General features: G+C 49.0%; 1 protein-coding gene across 1 annotated transcript; it reads left to right on the plus strand.

Annotated features, from left to right (window-relative positions):
• Window positions 1-3,531: 3,531 nt before the first annotated feature.
• LOC311204329 (hydrocephalus-inducing protein-like) lies at window positions 3,532-10,960 on the plus strand (the record flags this gene model as incomplete). The annotated part of the gene is made up of 8 exons (XM_084280774.1): window positions 3,532-3,605; window positions 5,399-5,591; window positions 5,834-5,971; window positions 7,391-7,528; window positions 8,804-8,981; window positions 9,455-9,585; window positions 10,260-10,393; window positions 10,789-10,960. The coding sequence occupies 8 exons, from the start codon at window positions 3,532-3,534 to the stop codon at window positions 10,958-10,960; spliced, it is 1,158 nt and encodes a 385-aa protein (XP_084136900.1).
• Window positions 10,961-24,872: the final 13,912 nt, after the last annotated feature.

Consider the following 24,872-nt stretch of genomic DNA (forward strand, 5'->3'; position numbering starts at 1 on the left):
GGCAGAGGGCTTGCTTAGAGCCCAGTCCTGGAGGAGAAAAACGAGCCCAGCGCAGCAGCCAGAATGGTGGGAGTGATGTTCTCCATGGGGGAAGCTGCTCCCAGGGATCATTAGAAGTGACAGTTCCACTTGTATCAGTATTCCCAGAACAGCTCACCCCAGGCTCTCGGCCGGCCCCGTGTCCCAAGGGCGGTCAGGTCCGGCAGCGCCCTTGGATGGCAGCTCAGAGCGGGGGTAGCTCAGCGGGATCGCTGTGTCGTCTTCTTCCTGGCCCCTTCTTTCCAGGGGAAGCTCTGCAGAGGAGCTGCCAGCTAAGCCTGGGGCGCATTCCCTTGCTCCAGGCTCACTGGGCACAGATGTTTAGGCGAAGGTGGAATAAATCTGCATGAAGCTCCTGCTGTGTTTTGAAAGGTGTTTTGAAAGGGTTGCCTCGGCGGAGGCTCCAAGATGTGATTCCCGGCTCAGTTGGTTGCGGTGGGACTGTCCCCGTGCAGTTGTGAGTCCCGAGGTTTTGCTGAGGTGGAGAAAAAGGTCCAAGAAAGAAACTAAAATGCTTAGGGCATTGGAGAGGGTGTCTTGCTTGGAAATCTTGAGAAGGGCACTGGGAAGCCCTGTGAAGGGCACCTGTGAGGCAAGAGCATGGGGAGCAGATGTAGCTTTGGGTCTTGAGAAGTTGGTACTCTTGAGGTTGGTCAGAAGCCCAACTCCCTGCGGTGCACGTACAACCCAAGAGTTGTGAAGGCTGTAGGCTCCTGGGAGGAGCTGGCTTGTGGAGCTGTACCAGAGGGGGAAGAGTGCAGAGAAGGGCAACCAGGCTGGTGAAGGGGCTGGAGGGCAAATCCTACGAGGAACGGCTGAGGGAGCTGGGGATGTTTAGCCTGGAGAAGAGGAGGCTGAGGGGAGACCTTATCACCACCTACAACTACCTGAAGGGAGGTTGTAGAGAGGTGTGCAATGGTCTCTTCAGCCAGGTGACAGAAGATAGAACAAGGGGAAATGACATGAAGCTGTGCCAGGGCAGGTTTAGATTGGATATTAGAAAAAAATTTTTTACTGAAAGAGTTGTCAGGGCCTGCAACAGGCTGCCCAGGGAGGTGGTTGAGTCACCATCCCTGGATGTGTTCAAAAAAAGGGTAGATGAGGTACTTAGGGATATGGTTTAGCATAGGATGGGAATGGTTGGACTCGATGATCTTCAAAGGTCTCTTCCAACCTTGAGATTCTTGTGATTCTTGTGAAGAGTGGAGGGGGAGGAACCTGGGGAAGTAGAACCATGAGAAATCAAGGGAATGGGTTACCCAGCAAGGCTGTGTAAGCCCCTGGATCCCTGGCAGGGTTCAAGGCCAGGTTGGATGGGGCTTTGGCCTGCCTGGTCTAGGGAGGGTGTCCCTGCCCATGGCAGCGGCTTGGACCTAGATGATGTTTTTCAGCATGATGATCATGCTGAGCAGCAGGGCACATCGTGGCGATAACAGTTTGCGGGAGGGGGGGGATTATTCCAGTTCCACCTGACTTTGTGGGTGCCTTTTGTGGACGTTGGGGTGTAGCACTAAGGATTTTGGGAGAGCAGAATAAGTAGGATGGAGCATGAAGAGAGGACTAGCAAGGAGACCAGTGACTGTAGCTTTATGGCAGTGTAATAGTTGTGGAGGGTTGATGGCCAAGATCCCATGGCATGGGTTTATCCAGGCTATCAAATTCCTTCTGTGTCCACGGCTTGCAAATTCCATGGTGTTTTCTGGGCTCGCTGCTGGCACTTGGTGGGTGACGTGTGACTCTTGCCCACAGGTAGTGAAGGAGCGGCTGGTGTGTCATGCCATCGTGGGGAACCAGTTTGGGAAGAGACGGATAATGCAAGTGGCTGTCACGTGCGAGTTCATTGCTCCCACCCTGCAAGTGTCGCCCAGAGCAATGCCCTTCCGGGTGGAGAAGGTAGGTCTCTGGGTTGGGTCCTGGTGTTTAGTAGCATGGCTGAGGACTGAAAGCCCACGGAGGGGTGTGATGGCCTTCAGGGAAGGAAGTTAAACATCTTCTCCAAGTCCTCAGGGCTTTGCCATTGGTTTGAGCAGGACCAAGCTATTGCCATCAACACTGAGATCATCATTTCTCCCCTGTGGGGTTGGGTCCATCTCTCCAGCTCTATTTTGCCTGTGTTGAGCTGGAGGCAGAATCGAGCTGCTGAGCCCATGGCCAGGTGTGTGGGACCCACAAGAACAGCATGGGCCTCTCACAGCCATCCTCCTGTGTTGGGACTGGGGCGGGAGAGCAGGTCGCTGTGGCCGATGGATGCCAAGCGCCCTCCTCACCCCCCAACCCCCCCGTGAGGTGGTCTGTGAGCAAAGCAACCATGTTTTTAGAGGTGGGACTGCTTAACTTCACCGAAGGGCGGTGAGTCACCCCCCTCCCTGTTTTTTCCCCTTGTCTTTAGCAACCAAGCGATGTCCTGAGCCTTCAGTACAAGCCTCTCTCTTTAAAAAACACCTCCTCCCTGCCGCTCAGCATCGTCCTGATGGTAGAGCAACCCTTCTGGGTCTGCAGTGCGTCCCAGCAGCCCCTGCCAGACCAGGTGAGCAGCCCCAGACCTTCCAGCTGGTGGGGTTTGAAGAAGGAGGGGGATGGGGATGCGTTTCCGTTGGGAAGCCCTCCAGGAGAGGTGGTTATTCCTTTGAATTGGCAGTCAGTTGGCATGAACAGCATCAGGTTTGAAAAGGAGAGAAAAGACCACCTCAGTTGGGGAAATACCTCCTGGCTCTAAGACAACTCGGAGCAGGAACCTAGGTGTGGGCCAACCGTGAGGTGAAGGTGTCTCTTGGAAGCCCTCCTTGGGTGACCTGAAGAGCTGCTTGCTCTCTTTGGGGGCAGCTCTGCCCTTGGGAAGGCCGAGGCGCTTGTCACCTGCGCTGCTGGCGGTGGGAGGTGTGAGACATGGGCTCTGCTAGAGACATGTTGGAAGCACGGCCACCGTTGCCATGCAGGTGATGAGCCCTCTCCAGGCTGAGGGCACAGTGCCCTAGGGCTCATGTTGAGTGTGAAGACAAAGGGGTTCCTCTAGAGTCAGGGCACGCCAGGATTTATTTCCCTCTTGCATTATGGGTGCAGAGCACAAGGGGGTGAGCCTGAGAGTCTCAGAGAAGAAAGTTGTGCTGCATGGTCAGGGGCACGTTATAAAGAAAATGAAGGCTGAAGCAAGAAGCCCACGTTGGGGTTGCACTTTGAACACTGAGGCGTTTTGTGCCACCAGACCTCGGAACTTCATCACACCAGTGGTTAATACTCGTCATCTTCTTGCAGCCCATAAAGCTGGGGACCGGGAAGGAACTTAATCTCTCCATCGGGTTTAACCCTGCTTTTGAAGAGGGTTGGAATAGTTGGGAAGCAGAGAAAACTCTGAAGATACAGTTTCCTGAGCACCCTCATGAGGAGCAAGTCACCATTCGGGGAGAAGTCTTCTTCCCAAATCTCCATATCCAGACCACAACCTTGGACTTTGGCTGCGTCTTGAGTGACACTGAACACCAGCGCCACATCCAGATGACCAACTGCAGCCCGCTGCCCGTCCAGTACCACTGGCTGTTCCTGATGGACGACTCCACAAGGCACCTGAGGTACGTGTACCTCTCCTTGAAGCTCTTCGTCCGCTGTCCCGTTTGTCCTTTGCAAAGCCTGAGATGGTTTGTGTAGCATCCGACAAATCCCTTTCACTTTCCCTTGTGGAAAAAGCACCTCCCAGCTTCAGGCAGGGAAGGTGCCCAGGGAGTGGGGCTTTTCCACAGCTTGAGGTGGGGATTTCCACGGCTCGAGGCAAGCGCCACCTTGAACTGAGTTCTCATGTGTTCAGCTGCCCATGGCATTCACACAGCGGCTGTTGTGTGTGTTCCGGCGCTCGTTGTGTGTTGTGTGTTCCGGCGGGTTCTGCTGCGGCTTTGGGTGCAGCAGTAGGTGTCAGTAGGAGGACTTGTCCCCACGTCCCTTGGCACCAGGGCCACCCAGTACTGGCCTGTGCTTTCCAAGCCCAAGAGCAATCTCTCAGTTGTGCTGTAGCGCATCTCTAAAGGCGTTTTCGAGCGGTTCTTCCCGCTGTGGCCTCTCTTGCATAGGTCAGAAGTTGACTCTGGGCAGTTTAATTGCAGCAGCCAATGGTTTTTCCATACAGCCCCGGGAAACGGAGCGAAGTTACCCATTGAGGGGCAGCTCTTCCGAGTCCTAGAACAATTGGCTCTGCTGGACGCAAGCCCGCAGGTGCTGGTTCTTCCAGCAGATGCCGAGTCACCCAGCTCTGTTGCCTTGAGGGTCGTGAGTGTCCTTCTGGCAGGATCCTCTGCTCCAAAGGGTTTGGCATTGCCCCTTTGCTGGCTCGTTAGCGCTGCGGCCATTTAGGACAGCTCCCTCTTCTGCTCCGCATGTTAATTAAGCGGTAATGTGCTCTCTCAGGGTCCCTCAGGAGACACCATGTGATCCTTGTGGCAGAGCTGGAAATGAAGACGGTCTCCAAGCTATTAACACCTCACATTGCTCACTAAGAGCCCGGCAGAAGGGCAGCATGTCAGATCTATTTTTCTGGTCCACGTTAAGCACTGTTGGTATTGTAAATTATCAGATGAAACTAACTGGGTGTGACATGGAGGGAATCAACCGTCAGGGCTGGTGACGGTGAGATGGACAGAATGGTGGTCAGACCGGTGTGTGGCTGGAGAGTTTCCAGGCACTCCCGGTGCGTGTGTCCCATTGGCACAGGCACCTCCCTTCTCACCCAGAAGAAGTCAGGCTGCCCGAAGGCAGCTGAGGTACCTGGGTGTCCCGTGCAGTGCTGGGCTCTGTCCAGTTGAGGCACAGCAGGCTGGAGGCTCCAACCCACCCCAGCCCCGGCTCCATTCCAGCTCTGGCTCCATCCTGCCTTGTTACACGTACAAAAAGCCACCAGCGTCGCTGCTTGCTCGTACCGACCCGCGGCTGTGGGTCACTCTTGGGGAGATGTTCTTCATCTATGTCTGGCTGAGCCACAGAACTTCTTGCCGTGGCTCTGCAGGTGGGGAAGGCAAGGTCTGGGGTGGCAGGTGCTTTTGGGAGGGTGCTGCTGGGTCTGTACCAGCCCATGGCTGCCTGGCTCTGTCCCTTTGCCCTCCAGTCTGGGCTTGTTGCAGGGTTCGTGTGTGTCTCCCTTTGCTGCCACGCTCCCCACCCTGGTGAGGTGTTCACCCCTGTCCCCATCTGCTGCTCCTTGCACCCGGCTGCCGGCACTGCCGCTATACCGGCATCGTTCCCAAGCACTGACCTGCTCTGACCCACTTATGGAGCTGCTGAGCTCCCACCTTGGTGCCGGATCCTGCCAAGGAGCTGCTCCTGCTGCCCTCCCTCCTTCCCACTGCAGCTCCACCATCAAAGCTTTGTTATTTTCCAGGTTAACTCCTCCAACACCAAATTCTTTCACAAAAGCCAAACCACCAAAGGAGGAGGGAGCTCAGCTGGAGTGCCCAGCACCTTCAGAGAGCATCCTCGGGAATGGGAGTGTGGAGGAACCACTTGAAGCCCTGGCAGGGGTGGGGGATTCTGTCCCACAGCCACCAGATGCAGATGACACCCTGGAAACAGAGGTAGGTGATTTTCTACACCTCCCACCAGCGTTGCCTCCCCCAGCTTACGCATTCATTACTGAGTATGGGAGAAGATTTTCCCCATGGTCTTTCCACTTTTAGGCAGGGTGGCTGCAGGATGAGACTGGGTTTGAGGAAGAGGCCCTCCAGCCACGTCTGTCCTTTGCTGCAAGCAGTGGCTCCCTCCTCTCCTGCACCCATTTCCACACCTGATGTCTCAGTGTCTCTTCCCCTTCCTCCAGGTTTTCCACATCCTGCCGCTGTACGGCGTGCTGCAGCCGGGCGAGAGCGAGCGGGTCAGGGTCACCTTCTCTGGCCATGCAGACATCATTGCCCGCGTCACGGCGCTGTGCCGCGTGGAGGGAGGCCCGACCTATGAGGTTGCACTGCGTGGGGAGGCCTCGCTCATCCACTACCTCCTGGACAGCACGGAGATGGACTGCGGGCTGCAGGTACCAGGCACTTCTCTTGGCAGGAATCCTTGAGACCATCCCTGGCAGGTGGCTGCCCACCGAGGTCCAGGACTCTCACTGGCTTCTTTGGTTGTTTGGCTTGGAGGTGCAGCTTTGGGGCGACAGGTCCTGTGTCCAAGCTGGTTTTAATGGTCATCTCCATTGCCCTTCCTGAAGCTGGGAATCCCTCCTCTTCAATGAACTCTGGCTCCCAGGGCAGGCGGTGATCTCCAGGGAGTTGTGCCCTGAGACATCCATCTGCAGATCCGCTCCTGGATCCTGGGGTCCAAGGAGATGGTCTCTTTCAGTGCTCTCCATAGACCAACAAAAGGAACCAGGAACAATGTTACTGTGGGCTTCAGTCACCGTGTGAGAGAATGTCCCAGAACAATCCCCATTTTACCTCTTTTCAGTCAGCCCCCCCAACATTGCCAGCTGTTGGCCCTGTACATCTTGCCCCGTGTCCTTGGTTTGCTGTCCCTGGAAGCTCTGCAAATCCCTTTCCTTCTGAAATGCCTCCTTAGTGCCTCTCTGTCAGTGCCAGCAGAATCCAGGCATCCCAGCAAGTACGTGGCTGCCTCGTAAAGACAAGTGATGCCCTACAAGTGGGTCAAGGGATGGTGACTGAGAGCACGGTGGGCTGGCCATGCTGGATGGGGCAGTTGCCTTGATCTGTCCTGAATTTCCTTGGAGCCTTTGCAGAGGCTCTGCTCCATCCAGGGCTCCATCCAGGGCTCCATCAATCCGAGAAGCGGGGGAAGTCCGAGGGAACTAAGCTCACTGGAGATGGATTAGAGACTGAATAGGGGCTCGGCCAAGAAGGTCCTTGGCACTAGTTAAGGCTTGCTGTCCAGACCACTGAGCACCCCCAGCTCAAGGGGGCTGGTAACAGAAGAAGCTTCCTGGTGGGAGCCATGGTCCTCCTTTGTGTTTCAGCTGGCTGTCAGATGACGCCTTAAAGTGCTGAGGACTTGTATCTTAAAATCCTAGAACAGTTTGGGTTGGAAGGGACCTTAGAGGTCATCTTGTCCACCTTCACTGAGCAGGGACATCTTCCACTAGGTCAGGCTGCTCAGAGCCTCATCCAGCCTGACCAGATGTTTCCAGCAGTGGGGCATCCCCCAGTTTATTACTGAGCTTTTTGTGGTGGTTGCTGCACCTCTGCGCGCTGCCATAAATCCCTGCGTGGGTTCCTCAGGTTGGCCTGGGAGAGTCAGGTGCCCGTCCCTCTTCCTCTGCCTCTCTCTTGTGTTGTGTCCATCGGCTCTCATCCCAGTGTCAGCAGGAGGAGATTGCCAACATCCAGATGTGTGTCCTCAGTTTCCCGCCCCTCTGTCTTCTCTCCAGCTGTTTACCGAAGTCACCAAATCAGAGGTCACCCTGCGGAACAGCGGGAAGATGGGATTCACCTACGTGGTGCTGAGCCCCAGCACGGCCACCGCGGACAGTCCTCAGCCTGGCGTGCCCCTGGTCCTGCCCAGCACCGTGAGTAGCACGAGGGGTTGACGCTGGCTCCACATCAGGCTGCCCAGGAGGGGGTTATAGGGGAGGAACAAAAGGTTGGGCAAGCAGAGTCCTAGTTGTACCAGGTGAAGTTGTGCTGGTAGCGGCACTGGAGCAGGATGGTGCAAGGTCTCCTGAGCGTCTCCTTCCCCTCAGGGTTGGGTGGTGGGACAGGACTTCCTCCAGGTCCCTGCCTGCCTCCTGTCAGCACTAAGGATGTAAATAGTCCCTCTCTTGGGCACGCAGCTCCTGTGTCGGAACTCGCGCCGGCCCCTCGCTCCTCCAGCTCGTAGCATCCCCTGTCCCAGTGCCTGGGTTCTGCCTGGATCCCTCAGCTGAAGCAGCATTCCTATCCGTGTCCCTCCTGGCAATGGGAAGAGGAGGCCAAATGGCTTTCATATGTCCTCGTGCCAGTCTCCAGGGGTTTCACTGCTCCAGAGGACACGGCTCTGCTTGGCCCTGGGCAGTTGCTGCTGTGCAAGCAGCTTGGCAGGACTTGCTTTTGCAGATGCCGTGTTGGGAGCTGGAGTCCGGGGCTCCGGGGACCAAGAGGCAGGATGTGTCCTGCTCAGCAGCTTCTCCCTGCAGCGTGGGGGGGCGAGCAGGGAGCTGAAGGTCCAGCCCAGTGAGCTGAGAAGAGCTGTGTCTGTGCCCTGTCCCCTGAGCAGTGTTGCCACCTGTTTGTATTGGCTCTCAACCTGCTTGGCATGAGCCCAACTCCAGAATCAGACAGCTCTTCTCTAGGAGCCCAGTGAGGAGGGGATTTGTGGGGAACCCCTTCATCCCTGGAGCTCGTCCGAGCCTCTGCCTCTGCTTTTCCAGGGGTGTAAGTTTGCAGGTCACTGTGAGTCTAGATCGTGCCATGTACCCTCGGTGTAACCACCCAGGCAGGAGCTGTTGGTTGGGCTCATGAGTAAGAAGTCAGGCTCTTGGACACCAGCCTGGGAGCCACTGCAGTGCCGTGACAGGAGCTGCTGGCCCTGCTGAGAGTTTGGGCACGCCGCTCCTCCTCCACAGCAGCTGGCAGAAGGGCTTTTCTTTGCTGCTTGGGTCTGGCAGAGGGTGGGCAGTGTTGGCAGGAGGACAAACCACAGCCCTGTGTAGGAGACTTGAGCTTTTGGATGCAGGGAAGCTGGAAGGCGATGTGTTGTGTGAGAACCTGCAAGGTGCCTTCTCATCTCAGCTTACCGGTGGTCTGAGCCACCCCTCCGCCAAGCCCTCTGGTTGAATTCCCCTCCTCTTCTTCCACACCTCCAGGGTTACATTGGACCTGGCAGAGAGCAAGTGCTCACTGTCTATCACCTGCCGGGAGTGCCTGGAGTCTTCTGCCGGACCTTCCAGATCCAAGTGGGTCACCTGGAGCCAGAAGAGATCAGGCTGAAAGGAGAGGGGAATTTTCCCAGGATTTATTTGGACCTTCCGAGGAGAATCAAAGGTGAGCACTGTCTGACTGCTCCTCGGGGAGGTCCCCTGGGGGTCTTTTTCTGTCCCCCTGTGTCGTCATGCTCATAGGGCAGCTCACACCCACCTCCACCAAGCCTGGAGGTTTCAGGGCTGTTGTTCTTCTGGTTGCTTTCTAGAAGCACATGGGCTTTGCTCCAGAGAGCCATCCTGGCCAGTGTCATCTGTTGGTGGCCTGGATAAAGGGGACAGCTAGAAAGCAGTGTTGGGGAAAGCTGTAATGTGGGCTGGCAGGGATTTGGGCAGGGGTGGGGGGGATGAGATGCTCCCTTGTGTGGAGGAAGATGGGTGGGAGAGAACATAGAAGAAAAGCAGCATCCTCTTTCCATGCGTTGCTGGAGGAATGTGTTTGTGGGAAGGGCCAACACTGGGGGTGTGGAGCTTCCCAGCTTTAACGGGGACGCCGCTGCGCCCACACTTCTATTTGTGGCTGTTTTCTTCCTTCAGGAAATGAGAACTATGAGCACATCCTCAAAGAGGCAAAAGAAAAGCTTGGAGGAGGCAGCCAGAGAGACGACGCGGTGGTTGTCGGGGAGGCCACGGCCAGCGAGCCACCCATGGACGACTCTGGCACTGTGGTGAGACCGGCTGCTGCCCTGTTTGGCAGGGGCCACCCTCTCCCTGTGTCACTTGTCCCCCTTGCAGCTGGCTCCCCTGGGCTGGCCACAAACATGGGGCTCCACTGGTAGTGGTCCTTCCCGTGGGTGCCTGAGCTTCCTGAGTGCCCGAGTGGGAGGTCCTGAAGACTGTGCTCAAGCAACTGAGATGTGTCTCCAAGAGCTGTCAGCGCTGATGTGGTTCCCTCATGGAGAGAGCTTTTGTCTGAGCTGCCCTGGCAGCAGCTGGGGACAGGCAGCTAGTTGGAGCTCTGGCAGGTCCTTGACTTGTTTGGTCAGATCAGCTTGCATAAGGGTGGCTGAGCAGGCGAAGGTGCTGGAGTTCATCTCCCTTCAGATATGGTCCTGGCAGATTCTGAGCAGCTGGACAGAAGGACCCCATCATAGACTGTATTGGCAGGGACATGCAGAGGCCATCTACCCCCTGCAGCGAGTAGGGACACCTTTAAGTAAATCAGGTTGCTCAAAGCTTCATCCTTGAATGTCTTCAGGCATGAAGCCTCCACCACCTCCTTGGGCAAGCTGTGCCAGGGTCTCACCACCCTCAGAGTGAAGGACTTCTTCCTGCTTCTTACCAAGAGCAGGGTGGGATTAACTTCCCTTTGCTAACCAGCCACTGTCTTTGTTTTCCTCAGCTGGACGTTGGGCTGCAGATGGAGATGGAGAACATGCTGATAGAGCAGCACGCCCTGGAGCAGCAGAAAGCTCTCTCCTCCGGTTCCCCAGAGGACGCTGCCTTTGACCAGTGTGCTCGTCGGAGGCTTCTCAAGTTAGTAGGGCCCCTGTGCTCTGATGGTAGCGCACAGTGGTGCGCCCCTGCTCCTGGGAGCTCCTTGTCTCTGGGAATAGCTGGGGACTTGAGAAGGGGGTTGGTCCTGACAGTTTGGACGTGCTACCATTGAGCAGCCTGAGGACTTTTTTCCAGTGGCTTTTCACAGCAGAGGAGTTGTGCCCAGTGTCTGTTTAAACTCATTTTATTCTAAGAACCTGTTAGTAGCTGATAAAAGCTTGGACCTGGGTGCCCCGTGACGTACCAAAGTCTTCTTAGCAGAAGATCAGACCTTGGGCTTCATGGGCTGGAGTTTCTCCAGCAGTGACTACAGAAGCACCTGCTTTGTTTGCATCCTCCTCCACCTTAAGGACTCTCCTTGCTTCTCCTTCCAGAGTGGAGCTGCCCGAGTACATCCTGGACTTTGGCCACGTCGTTCTTGGTGACATCCACACGCACGTCGTGAAGATCACCAACCCCGGGCAGCTCCCCACGTCCTTCTGCGCCGACGGACGGGCTCTGTGTGGCACCGGTAACCCATGCTGGAGAGACTTCCCGCGGGCTTGAAGGACCTGTCTCTGACAGATGAGCTGGGGCCACGGGGAAGGGTTTTGAGTGCTCTTTTGCATCGTTTTCTCTTCCTTCCTCCCCCTGCTCGGTGCTCTGCAGCCAGAACTCTCCTGGCCCGCAGTGTGCAGCCACCTGGGCTGCCCTGACGCTTCATTGCGGGGGCTCCGTGGGCTGATCACCTTGGTCACCTCTCAGCATCTTCTGCTCTTGGCTACCAGGAGCATCTCCTGAGTGTCTTTGTGCGCTCCATGAGCTTGTGTTGGGAGCAGATGGGACCCTTGGTGCTTTGGAAGTGCTTTGTTTAGAGTTCGTAATGGCACAGTGCTGCTTTAGCCTCTCTTGAGACAACAGCCTGTGAGGTCAAAACAGGCTTTCAAAACAGGTCCTTGAGGACCATCAGATGGTGACTTGCTGCGTCTGAAGGGTGGTCAGGTGTCTCCTCTAAATTGTCTTCCAAGCAGCACCACAGCACAGGGGAATCTTCCCTGGAAGTTCTTTGGAGAGATCTGCGCATCCTTCCTGGGGGCCTGGTGAAGGAATTGCTGGTGCTCCTCAGCTGATGGGTTTCCGTTTTACCCTGCGGGTCTTGAATTCAGGCTGTGAAATTCCTTTCTCTTTGAGCGGTGACAAGAGAGAAGGAGTGGCAGTCTTCTCTGGAGACACAAAGGGTCCTTCTGCCTGACAGTCCTGTGGACACCCATACGGTCTGAACATACTTGTGACCAATTTCACGATGCTGGTGTATCTCAGCTGCTTTATTTTCACCCATTCAAGGTTTTAGTGTGGATCTGGGCTGCGTGAAGAACCTGCCCTTCTGTGAGACAGAGACCTTTCAAGTGAGCTTTGACCCGCAGAGTGCCAACCTGCCGGTGGGAGAAGTGAATGTTGTCCTGCCCATCAAGGTACTGCATCCTTCCTCACCTCCCTGTGCCAGCACGGCCTTTTGAGGCAGCTGTCAGGTTGGGGGCAGCAGCAGATGTTGCCTGGACCTTCAGCTGGATGCTCTGCCCCTCACTAGGCAGAAGAAGGCCCCACATTTCCCATCCGTCTGCGTGCCAGTGTGGCTGAGCCATCCGTCTGCGTGTCCAGGGACAGACTGGAGTTTGCTGCTGTCCAGTGTGGACAGAGTCAGGAAGCAACCATCCAGCTCCACAACCAACTCCAGGTCCCCTGTTCCATCACCGTGAATGAGCCCATTGTGAAAAGGAGGAAGAGATGACGCGGGACACGTAACTTCTCGGTTGGGTTTTCTGTGCCTCTCGTGCCTTTTCTGCCGCTGTGGGTGCCTCACCGCGTGGGGACGGCTCGTGGGAGGGAGATTGGAGGGTATGGAGCAAGGCTGGTTCACCTGGACTTGTGGAGCAGCTGATGCTTCACTTCTCTGCCACCTTCACCCATTCGTCCTCCTCCAAGTATGGTGCCTGCCCGTGTGCCTGCCCTGCCCACAGGTTTTCCCTCCAGTTCTAGGCTGTAGTGGCCACATCTGGTCTGGATGTGGGTGCTCTTGGCACTGTGACGGTGTCTCAGAGCCCTGTGGGAACTTGAGGGTCTGTCCTCACAGCCCAAAGAGACCTCACAAGGTTCCTTCCTGTGCCCAGGTGGACAAGTATTTGCCACTTTACATTAAACAAAAGCTGCTGAGGCAGTGGAAGAACAAGCGCTGTGTCTTCCAGGTGCTGCCCTCGGCCGGGACCCTGACTCCGGGACAGCGCTACAACGTGCGAGTCAGGTTTACACCCCGGAAAGAGGTGAGATTGACGTGCGGAAAATAGACTCTATAACTTGCTGAGAAGTATAAGCTGCATCCGAGTCCTCATCCTGTTCCTGCAGCCAAGGGGGAGGCTTAAAAATATCGTTCAGATCCTGTTCTGGTACCTGGTAAATTTTATCGGGTCTGGTACACCTCTGCCCTATACTGCACGTCGAGCAACACCCCCTCAGTTTACCTTTGTGTTTTTTATTCTCCCTCTCGAGTGCTAGTACCATAGGATCTTGTGGTGGGACTAATCCACACTCCCTTTGCCACTCTGGATGGTTTTGGAGGGTGTAAAACATATCCAGATATGTAACTTCATCCCATTTTCCTTCTCTTCTTAGAAATAACATCAATTGTAATAAGGTGTTATAATCTAATGTTCCATTGAGCCCCATCTTCTAATTTATCCCAAGGCCACTACTGATTACAATATTTCATAAGTGTTTTCTTATTTTCAGTGCCTCCTGATCCCACCAATTCCTTCCAATGGGCTAGCACACACCCTAGGGGATTCTTCTTAGAGGCTCCACTTTGATTGTTACCCATCATTTTAGGATTAGACTGCGACGGTTACAGTTTGAACCTTCCCTTTCTAGTACTTTCTGTGGGGACGTAGGGGGAAAACTGCGCCTGCGCGTGTCCAAAAACACAGTTAGGTGAACACGCAGTCAAGCAGCAGAGCAGTACAAAGTGGCCAGCGCTGGTGAGGGTGAGACCCCAGTTCCCTTGTCTGAATCACAGGATGCGCCTACAACTCCACGAGTGGTAAATGTTCCTTTCTACAGCACTACAGCCAGGCAGTAGGGGCAATGTCCTTGCTATGGCTGTAGTGGTATATTGTTCCCTTGCCCTTAGACTTTCAGGTTGTCATCGCCTTCCGAACGAGTGCGGCTTTACCCACCGGAACAACCAGACAGGTGGGTGTTACTGAGACTAAAAGGTCTCTTCAAGCTCAGATAATTTAGAAAAAATCTAAATTTTCCTTTTCTGTTGTTTTAATTCTAGGCAGAGGACCCAGGCTTCTGCTCCAGCTGATGCGGATATGTGGGAGCGACGCTTTAAAATTGAATGTTTTGTATTGTCAGCACTTATTATTATTTTTATTATTTTTCTTATTGTGTCTTTTTTATTGTTGTTATAGTTGTGCATAGTAATAAAGTTTTGGTTTTGTTCAGTTATACAGTTCTGTGCACTGAAAAAGATTAGTTTCGTTTAGTTAATCAAGAGTTTCTATCTGTATCTCTATTGGACATCAGGGAGAGAAAGTTGCTACACCACGTGACTCATAACTTTATAGGAGACAAAGAAGGGATATGGTTCACAGGAACTGTTTGCATGCGATTCACCACATCTTGGATCAATTAGATTAGACACGGTGGAAATATTTAATTTCCCACATATTCCTTTCTCTTAGTTTTATTGCTCTTCGAGATCTGTATTAAGTTTTTGATCTCAACCTCCATCTAATATCTACCACAAGTTCCAACCAATCTCTTCACAGGGATTCGGGACTACAAATTGGGGCCCTTTCCTTAGTTTACAGTAACTTGATTTCACAGTCACTCACTCATGCACACCACAGCAAACACCAAGATTTACGCCAGACAGCAAGTTTTACGACAAACAGTTGACATTCTATTAATTAATTGTCTGTTAAACTCTATCTATATCCATCCCCTCAGCATTACTGCATGTCACTGAATCACTGGTACCAGCAAGCAGCCCCAGCCCAGGCCCCTTCCCGGGCTCAGCGGGGCTGTCGCCCATCGTGGTTCACCGCCCGTGGTCCCTGCGGTGCCAGCACGTTCCGGGCAAACTGGGAATCCGCTTCAATGGTGGAGCATTCCCAAAGGTGGTTTGAACGTGGCCACTGGGACTTGGAAACTGGTGGCTTGTGGACACAAGAGCTCTGGCTCCCAGTCCCGGGGTGTTGCTGTTGCTGGCCAAAGGCGGAGTGGAGATGACACCCCTGATTGCGAGCGGTCGGGAGCTCCTCGCCCCTCTGATGGAGCGATACAGAGCGGATGTTTGCCCGAGGTGGCAGTGCCAGGACTGTCTGGGCAGTGTAACCCTGAAGGAGGAGGAGAAGCAGCCCCTGAGCCCACCCATGGGGACCTGCACTCCCCCAGGGCGAGCTGAAACCCCTGTCAGTCCATTTAAATCCATGGGATACCCAGTTCCACCTGATGCCAGGAACCATCCCAGCCCCTGCTGCACATCAATAGCCGTGGGTGGGACCCCACAGTGCAGCAGTGGGAGGGTGTGGAATAAATGCCGTGGGGTCCCACCCACAGCAGACAGTCCTCCACAAAGTTCTCCAATGTGAGTCCTTTCCCACAGGGCTTTACCTGTTCAGCAGCTGCCCCGCCGTGGATCACAGCTATGGCAGGCAGTAATAAATCCCAATGTCTCTCCAGTCCTCCATGGGGTCACCAACCTCCCCCCAGCAAATCTCTCTCTCGCTCATCTCTGTGGGCTGCAAGTACTGGCAGAGGCTTGCTCCAACGTAGGGTCACAGCATCTTCTTCTATGCGTCTCCACCTGTTCCATCCAGCGTGGAGCCTCTCCACTGGCCACAGGTGGGGTCTTGGCCTTTTCCATGGACTCTGTGGGGAGGGGGGGAGGGGAAACACCCTCTCCACAGTGGGTTTCTCCACAGGGTGCAGGGGCATCTTTCTCCAACACCCGGGGTGCCTCCTCCCCAACCCTCCCCAGCCTGCGTGTCTACGCAGCTCGTTACATCTCCTCACTCCCTTCTCTGGTGGCAAAATGCAGCTGCCAGCAGGGTTTTTTTTCTCCTATATGTGATTCACAGAGGCGCTTTGGCCCAATATTTACACTTTGGGGCCACAGAGAATTCCAGCAGCTCCTCACAACAACCATTTTCTACAGCCCCTAGCACCCAGCTACACAAAACTGTGACACCGGGGGAGCGGCGCGCTAATGACCCGGGGTTCATTAAAGTTGTTTTCATTAGGCGCTGGGGTGTGGTGGTGACAGCAGCGACCTCCGCGCCACTGACGCCTGGCGTGGTGCGGGCGCAGCATGACAAGGGGCCATTGTCAGGGCACCGGCACGGCCCTGGTGCAGGCATTGCCCAGGGTGACCTTGTCAGGCCGGGGAGGGGCACAGTGCCCGGGCATGAGGGGCCCCCGGGTGCCACCCACGTCCCTGTCCCACCGGTGACCGGAGCGCCTCTCCGAAGCCGGGGCTGCCCTGGGCCAGCAATGGTGCCGGGAGCCCCTTGCAGAGCCCAGCCTGCCCGCGGGCACACGCTGGGTGCAATAAATCCCTGGCAGGCGTTAATTGGAGAGCACCTAATTGGGAGTGGCATCCTCTCTTGCAATGCTCTTGGGGCCAGACTGCTCCATGCCAGGCCCTGACCATGGTAATGGACATGAGGGCAGCACCCATGCCCATCGTTGGAGAGAAGCTGCAAAAGCAAGAGAAAAAGTAGAAAAGAGGGTCGTGTAGAGATGTGATTTGTGCGTCACGGTAAGGAAGGTGCAGACAGGAGGACGCCCCTGGGACAACCTTTTGTATAGGAATGTTGTGGTTCTTGTAGTAATGAAAAGTCCAGAAACCTGACTGGAGGCTGCTGCCTCAGCCAGGAGAGGGGATAAAAGCTTGCTCAGTTGTTATTAAAGGTGTCTTCGATCCACCGCGATCGCAGTCTGGGCCTTTCAATACGCCACCAATGGCGCCCAGTGCGGGGCACTGACACGACTCGCTGCGATCCGGTGCCGCGGCTCAGCTGAACTCAGGGCAGAACGCTGACAGGAAGCGCTACCGGCGCCCCAGTGCCTCTCGCAGGAGGAAGGTGAGCGGCTGAGAACTGTGGGGATGAATGTGATCAACAAGATTGTGAAGGAACATGGGAAGAAAAGGGATAGTGGAGAGTTACAGCAAATTTTTCTTTGGCCTTTTAAAAGTGATCCTTCCACAAACAGTCACAATATTTCTCATGCAGAAATCTGGGATGAAGTTGGGGTCAGATTTGGGACGGTGCCACTAAAATGGCTTTGCCAAAAACGTTATCATTTCCTCCAAGTGGAATTGAGCCATGAAGGTGAATTCATGTTTTAAGGAAATGTGGGTGGAACAGGAGGCTGAAGAACAAGCAAAAAATGTGTGTAGAAGAGTAAAACCTATTACCAGGTTTATTTTTTTTTTCTTCTCCATCCAAAATACTCTGAGGTAGGATGGTCCAGGTGAAAATGAAGCTCTTTTGATTTCAGCAGTGCCTCTCTGGAACCATCACAGCTGTGTACATCTAACTTTCCCTGAGGGGTTGATACCCATTTCAAGGAAATCCCTTTGTGCTAGGATGCAGCTAGGCTGGCTTGGGTTATCAGTTTCCAGCAGGTGTGCTGCTATGTTCTGAGGGACATGATCTGCTTCAGCTGGGTAATACTACTTAAGCTTATCCAAGTGTGGCTGGTGAGGAAATAAGCACACCTTTGTTCCCTTCTAGCTGCAACAGCAGCATGTACTAACTGTACCTGTTTCTAAACCAGAGTACCTCTTCCTATATTCAAGTGAGAATCAATTGTCTTGTCTGCCAAAGCCAATCACCCCTGCAATATTTCCAGGGCACAGGGGAGCTGCCTCAGTCCCCCTGTCTCCTGTGGTGTTTGATTGATGTGCGAGAGCCAGGTGCCCCAAGCAGCCCATCCTCCCTGAACGGGCAGCTGTGGAGCCCCTGAAGCCCCCTCACTCGCCCAGCCCTCACCGCTTTGGTGACAGAGATGAGCTGGTTGAAGCTGATAAGAACGATGTTGAAGACAGAGGCAGTGCACACCAAGTAGTCCACCACCAGCCACAGCTTGCACAAGCCCCAGTCTCCTCCACTCACTGGGCACCACGAGGTCCACTACTTGAACCAGCATTACATTCTCCACTTGGATCTGAAGGTCAGTAGCTCATACTCTCTGCTGGTTAGCGATGGTGGTTTGGACCACCACAGAGTCTCTAATTACAAGAGTTACTTCTCATTAACATGGCCTCAGGTCATAAGGAAATAGACTTATTTAGTTGGGCAGCCGCAATGAGTGGGGAACTCCAGAGGAGAGATCTCTATCCCTCTGGGTCAGTTCTCTCTCTTGACAGTGGATTGAAAAGAAAACAGCACAGATTCTGTAGGAAGACAAAGAGTACTATCAGGATTGTGTATAGGCTGATAAATAAAGCATATGCTTAGGTCATGGATGAATTATGTTATGCCTCTGAGTTAGCTAGACCACAGTAGGACTTTATACACAACAAAATTGAAACTACCCATGGCGTATCACAATGTCATGGTCTCTTACTCCTGATTATAGTATGCCACAGTTCTTATCCTGCCATGGACACTGAGGATGAATAATACTTCTTTACTTTGCCCCTCAAGTATTCTGAACACATTACAGTGCAAACATGAACGTGAGAGTTTGGAAGTGATACATGGCCCATTAATTAAAAAAATAACATTATTTTTTGAGCAAGATTTTATATCCTTTTTCCTTCTTCTTCCCTTCTCTGCTGTTCTTTTTCTCTCCTTCTTGCTAGAATTCTCTACTTATGTTCAGCTTTTCCTCAAACAGCCTTTTACCCCTGAGGCACTAGTAGATTTCAAACCAGGAAGCCAGAGTCTTTTATTTCTGTTCACTGTCTCCTGGACATTGCAGTGATTACTAATCAGGTGTGGTGTCAATCTATTTTCTAAATAGGTGCCTTCCTTCATAAAGAACCATCATAATCAACACTATTGGCCACAATACAGATAAGAAAGTTCTGAGTACTAGAATTATCTTTCTCAACTGCAGCTTGAACTGTGTCAGCAGTACCAGCCCTATTCTTGATTAGGATAATTAGAATCCATGAAACCACTAAAAAAAGCAAGGTGGCTTATTAAAATTGGCGTTTCAAATTTGAGATCTGTGTCTTATGATCGCTCCAACGTAGAGAGAACTTCATCTTCTTATAGTTGAGCATGTATGGAGAATGACTGTAAATCATCAAGTGTTGAAACCTGGGGCATACCCTTGATTAATGAAGTGGATGGCATGATGCCTCTTAAGCCATGGAAAAGCGTGCTATAGTTTATGTGCTTATACATTTTTATGTTCTATAGTTGACTCACTCTTTAACTTTTCACATGCCAATTAATTGTGTGGTTTAAACATCTTAAATAGATGTCTTCATCTGCAACCCATTAATTTATCTTCTACTGATGAACAGAGATTTTTAGCAAGAATGCTAGAAAAATCAAAGTTTCAGAATTCACAAAGTAACTTGCATTTGCTTATGGAGCTACTTAATTGGGTAAAATTAATCTTTTGCCCTACCTGCAATGAAATATGTTGGACCTTCAGAGAATACTATTCTTCTGTAGAATGTCCAAAGCAAAACCCAACCACCTGTTCAGAAAAGCTTTAACGTTACAAAGCTCTATTTTTTTCTATTGGTCAGTTACCTTAAGGTGACCTAAACTCTTATTCCAATGAAAAAGGAAACTAGCTGAAAATACTTTGTGTAAGAATACCCAGCTTTCTGGCTTCTGGGTCTTGTGCTAAAACATGCCTGAGCATCCTAGTAGAACTGATTTTACTAAGGGCAAAGAAATTTGATAAATAGGTGCATCTTGTAGATGGGCATCTCATTGGCAAACCTCCAGTTGTCTGGGATTTCACCTGTTAACCAGGACTGTTGATAAATGATAGAGCTTGGCAAGTTCCTCCGCCAGCTCCCTCAGTACTCGGGTGTATCCCATCCATCCCCATGGATTTGTGAGTATCCCGGTGGCATAGTAGGCTGTAGACTGCTTCCTCCTGGATTATGGTAGTTTCATTCTGCTCTCCATCCCTGTCTTTCAGCTTAGGGGGCTGAATGCCCTGTGGACAACTGGTCTGGCTAATAAAGACTGAGGCAAAGAAGGTATTAAGTACCTTAGCCTTTTCCTCATTCTTGGTGGCCATGGTCCCCTTCACATCCTGTAAGGAACGGAGATTCTCTTTAGCTCACTTTTTGTTGCTAATGTATTTATAAAAACACTTTGTGTTATCTCTTACAACAGTGGACAGACTGATTTCTAGCTGGGCTTTGCTTTTCTAATTTTCTATCTGCATGACCTAACAAGATCCCTGTATTCTTCTTGTTTTGCCAGCTCTTTCCTTTTCTTTTCCTGAGTTCCATCAAAAGCTCCCTCTTTATCCAGGTCAGTCATCTTCCCCAAAGGTTCGTCTCATGGGGACAGCATAACATTATTTATGATTTATGCTATACTGTAGATCTCTTTTATGAACTGTATTTAGTCAACAGGGGTACAATTTGGTAACTTTCTGACTTATTCTTTCCAGCTAAAGGAAATACGAATTGTTAGAGGGTTTTTTATCAATAATATATGAAAATATACTTTTATCACCTAGTTAGTAGCAATAACTTTTTTACCAACTTTTGTGGGGTGTCTTAAATTCCTCAAAGGATCTCCATTTCTTCTGCTCTTCTTAAATGAGAATCGCTTTGAAATGGATGGAAGTAGAATATATTATCCATTAAATTTATGTTTTCACTGTCAAGTATTGCTTCATACTTCTGTCTTTAACATGTTAGGGGTTTTTTTAACTTTATATGTAATAACTGACATAGCAGATTAGCAGTTCATCTGGTGTAAAAGCCTTTCTCCATCAGTGACTGATAGAAGATGTTTTAAAAGAAACTTCAAAAAAACATATAAGACACAATTGTAGAATTGCATACAACTGAAAGTTGGAGCTTCTTTCTGGTTTATGCCTTGAGGCACACCTTTCTATTTGTTTCTTTCTGCAGATGCTCTTCTAACATTGAAAGAAGGCTGTACAGAACTTACTTTCAAAGAGTCAAAATTTAACAGCAGAAATATCCTTTGTCCTCTGAATTTATCTAAGAATTTTCTGAAGAAGGTTGTTTTTCAAATCTCCTGTGTATCAGAGACTAAAAAATACCTGCTGTGTAATGGAAGCTGGTAGAAGGCTCATCTATCTCTTCATACAAAATTCAATGGTCAGGAGATGTCATTACAGTGCAACACAGTGTGTAGTGTGTTGTTTCTTCAAACAGTTAGTTGTATAAAACTGTCTCCTTAGCCATCTTATCTTTTCTGTCTCTTTACCCTTGTGTTGTTGCTTTCATTTATCATCACTTTCTTCATTCCCTGAGACTTCAGGATTTTTCTTTTCACTCACAAATGTCTTCATCATTTCTGTGTTAGTCTTTAACATCTAGCAATTGTTTTCTTACCCTCAGTCATTCTAATGAACAGAAACATACTTTAGCTGCACAAAGATCAAATATATTAGAGGCTTGTTTTGAAAGCATTTTGAAAGCCACTACAGAAAGGCTACTAAATGTTGAGAATAAAAATTTCTTAACCTTCACAGAGCCTACCACGTGTACAACTTTCACACCCTGCTCTCTTCACTGCCTAACAAAATTGTACCCTTGTTACATGTTTTCCTTTATTGTCTTTAAGGGGAAAGAATCCATCAACATAAATCTTAAATATCTCCAAAAGTACAAGTAAAAATACATAAATATATGTAACAGATGCAGAATTGCCTCCTGGGATGCATGTATTATGCATACAGAACTGTCATAACATCCTTCAGACAATCACATTTTTTCCTTTGCTCATGGTCTTTACACCTGTCTCGTTTTGACAACGCACCCGGATGTAATGCGGATACTAAAATGTAACTAACACTATAAAAACATATTTTCCACTTTTTGGAACGTACTTATTCATACAAATATAGGATCAAATTAATCCGCCTCGACTAGAAAAAGCAGTAACCACACAAAAGCAATTTCCTTTATATTTTGACCAATATTCTGAAAATAGAACTATGATTCTTCAGAAACAATTGTCTTCTGGGCAAATCAATGGTCTAAGTCTAATCCATAATTTTACAATATTGTTAATATCATAGCTTTCACATTGAAGGACAGAAAAAAAGAAAGCAGCTTTTATTTTCATCACAATAAATCTAATTGAAATATTATGAATATTGAATGAACAATGAACAATCCTATTTAGATGTTGATTAATTTCAAAATCTTTTTAGCAGAAAACATGTAGATTTTCTTTCAATTTAAGACCTGTTCTTTTCATTGTATTTTTTTTCTAATTCAAGATTAAATTATTTTTGATATTTCCTCTACATTCGTCTTCCAACATCTGTTTGTCTTTGGTTCTGCGATGTATAGCAGCAGTGGGGAAATGGAGTTTCTCTGTTAAGGAAGAAGGGTGAAGCTGTTCTAGAGCACCTCTAGAACCACTTAAAAATGCTGCCTGTCTGACCTTCGATGTAAATATCATCTTTAAGTTACAAATCTGCTTTTCAGTTGCCTGTTGGCTGTTGATTTATGTGATAAAACCAAATAATCATCTACCTTTCCCTTGACATTATACGTTCATATGTAAATAAGTGGAGTGGAAGTTTCCATTGGATAGTCAAGGGGTCAAAACCGTATTTGAATGTAGAACTAAGATGTTTGGAGTATGAATGCTGACAAATAAGAATTGGTAAAATGCAATCTCTGCAAACATGCAAGGAGTTACATATTCCATGACAATACAGAACCAAAGCAAGAGCAACACACTTGTACACAGGGGTGGAGTTGGAAAATTTAAGAGATCTTAGATTATTAAAGATTTGTCAGGTCTCTTATGAAGCATGCTCTTGGATAAAGTTTCTGGAATTCTGCTATACTTTTCAGGTTCTGTGTTTGGTTATGATACCAAGATCCTTCAGATGGCAGTGATTTCCCACTGATGCTCCAAGTGCAGTATCTACTCTATAACCTAGAAGGTAATTCTTTTAGTTTCTTCTGAGAAACCTTTATATAAGGCTAACCAAGAAATATTGTTGTTAATATTATTGTTGTTATTTAATCTTGAATGTACTCAATACAGCCTGTGCATTGCAAAAGTATACAGCAGTTACAGGTTGTTCTTCATTCCCTGCACTAGGTATGGATCTTTGAAAGTGATCTTTTGAAACCCTACAAACATTTGGAGCTCAATTTAGATCAAACAAACTTTACAAAAGTTGTGCTGAAGTCCTCGCTGCTGGTCTTGGATGTGCCCAGTCAAAGGTCAGAGACAATACATAGAACCAGACAACAGTGTCAAAGCAAGTAAGCAGATAACATCTGATACTATTGCTTTATTGAAATTTAATACACTGGGAGTGTCTTTGAGAATGGTTCTGGTTTTATTTAACAGAAATGACCACAAAGTTAATGACTTACCTTTAAAAGAAAAATAAAATGCATTGATTTGGTGATCTTGCATAGAGCCTGATGAATAAAAGAGGTTGTTTTGGGCTTTGGCAGACTCTGAGCTGGTCAAAGATTTTTAATGTCTTATCAGTTAAATGCTTCAATTACATTAGGTAGGATATTGCACATTGCTGAGTAGTAGATGAGCAATAACTAAAATTATTCCATAATTTCAGGAGGTAAATGCATCACTTTTTCATGATTTTATTTCATTTCACTGTGGCAGAAAAAATGACTAAACATCACTGCCTCTGTCTTGGCAGATTCGTAATGTGTATCAGGAAAGGCACAGATACTGTCCTCAATTTGTTTATTTTTAATTGTAATTGATTTCTAAAGATATACATGAGTAAAAACATTGTGAGGACAGTTCTGTTAATAAGTATACATATACACTGCAACCCTTCATATCAACAGCATTAATAAAATGTTAACAAAACTTTATGGGGAAATTATAACAATTTTAACAAACCATTTCTAACTAATGTTTCAAATTTTTATTATATTGCATATATAATAATGTGTAGTGCATTCAGATTAACTATGCTTAATATCGCAACTCTTCTCCTGCCATACCTTTCTTCCTAAGTATGTGATATGAACCATGACATTACAATCTTAAAGCTGTAACAAGAATGAGTTATGTTTGTACTATTTCCCATTCTCATTATATTCTTTGTCACACAATGAATTAATGTTGTGCCATTCTCTGTTCTCCTTACAATCTTTTCCTTATGAATGGGGTATCAGAATTTTAATGTCTTTTGTAATCTCTGAGTTATAGGAGTGTCTTACACTACCATGACCTTGTTAATATTCTGCATTGTGATTGGCTGGTTGCACACTGCTGTGTACGAGGGTACACTGAGCAGCCAATCAAGTGGTTTTGACAGTGGCTAATTCAAAGTGTTCCACTAAGCTGAAGTAAAGCCCACAGACCTCAGTGTGTTATTACTGCTAAACCCAGCTAAACACAAGAAAGTGTTCATTCCCTTCCCAGGCATGAATCAAATATCAGTATTTCAGCCACTGCAAGTTATGAAGCACTCAAGAGAATGATAGTATGCAAGTGCATACACTTTCTGCAAGTCCTTTTGTTCTTCCTTTGCTTTTATGGTTTCCTCAGTTTTAAAACCTGTTGTGTATTTCTCCACATTAAAGAAAAAATAAAATTTAAAAAGAGACCTCTAAATTTCTATTCTTAAATCAAAAGAAATTGGCAGTTAGGTTTTGGCTGTAACTGCTTGCTGGGTCTGGTGTACTGAGTGTGTGATTTTGACAGGTTAGAAAGGTTAATATATGAGTGCACGTCCAATCCTTTTTTCCACAGCTGAAACTCAGAAATAGAGTATATCTGCTTTCGATTCTCTGTGCTTACAGCTACGATTCTGCACATTTTCCAGTTATATATTTAATTGTCCTCTTGTCTTTTTAGGATCTTTTAGATCTCCCTTTGTGTAGTATTTATGATTAATTTTTAAAAAAATCTTTATATTTAAATCATAATGTACCCTGATATAAGTCAGAACATATTGCAGAAACCTGGAAAAACAGCATATAAATTATAAAAAAGATTCATGTTTATCAAATATGCTTTTCATGTTAGTTGATTCTTGAAAGCATTTTCCAGTTTACCCAACGTAAATTATATATACGATAATGAATAAATGTGGATTTTCTTTTATTTTTTCAACCTATCATATAGTAAATACATGTTCATAACCCTAAGGAGGTGCTATTAAAATTTGGTATGTGAGAAAACTCTAAATCAGTTAGGAAAATGTTAATACTGGCATGCTGAATATGATGACAAGTAAATTGGCATTTGTCAGTCAGTACCATGTTGGAATAATG

The sequence above is a fragment of the Gallinula chloropus genome, assembly GCF_964237585.1.
Source record: "Gallinula chloropus genome assembly, contig: HAP1_SCAFFOLD_130, whole genome shotgun sequence".
NCBI lineage: Eukaryota > Metazoa > Chordata > Aves > Gruiformes > Rallidae > Gallinula > Gallinula chloropus.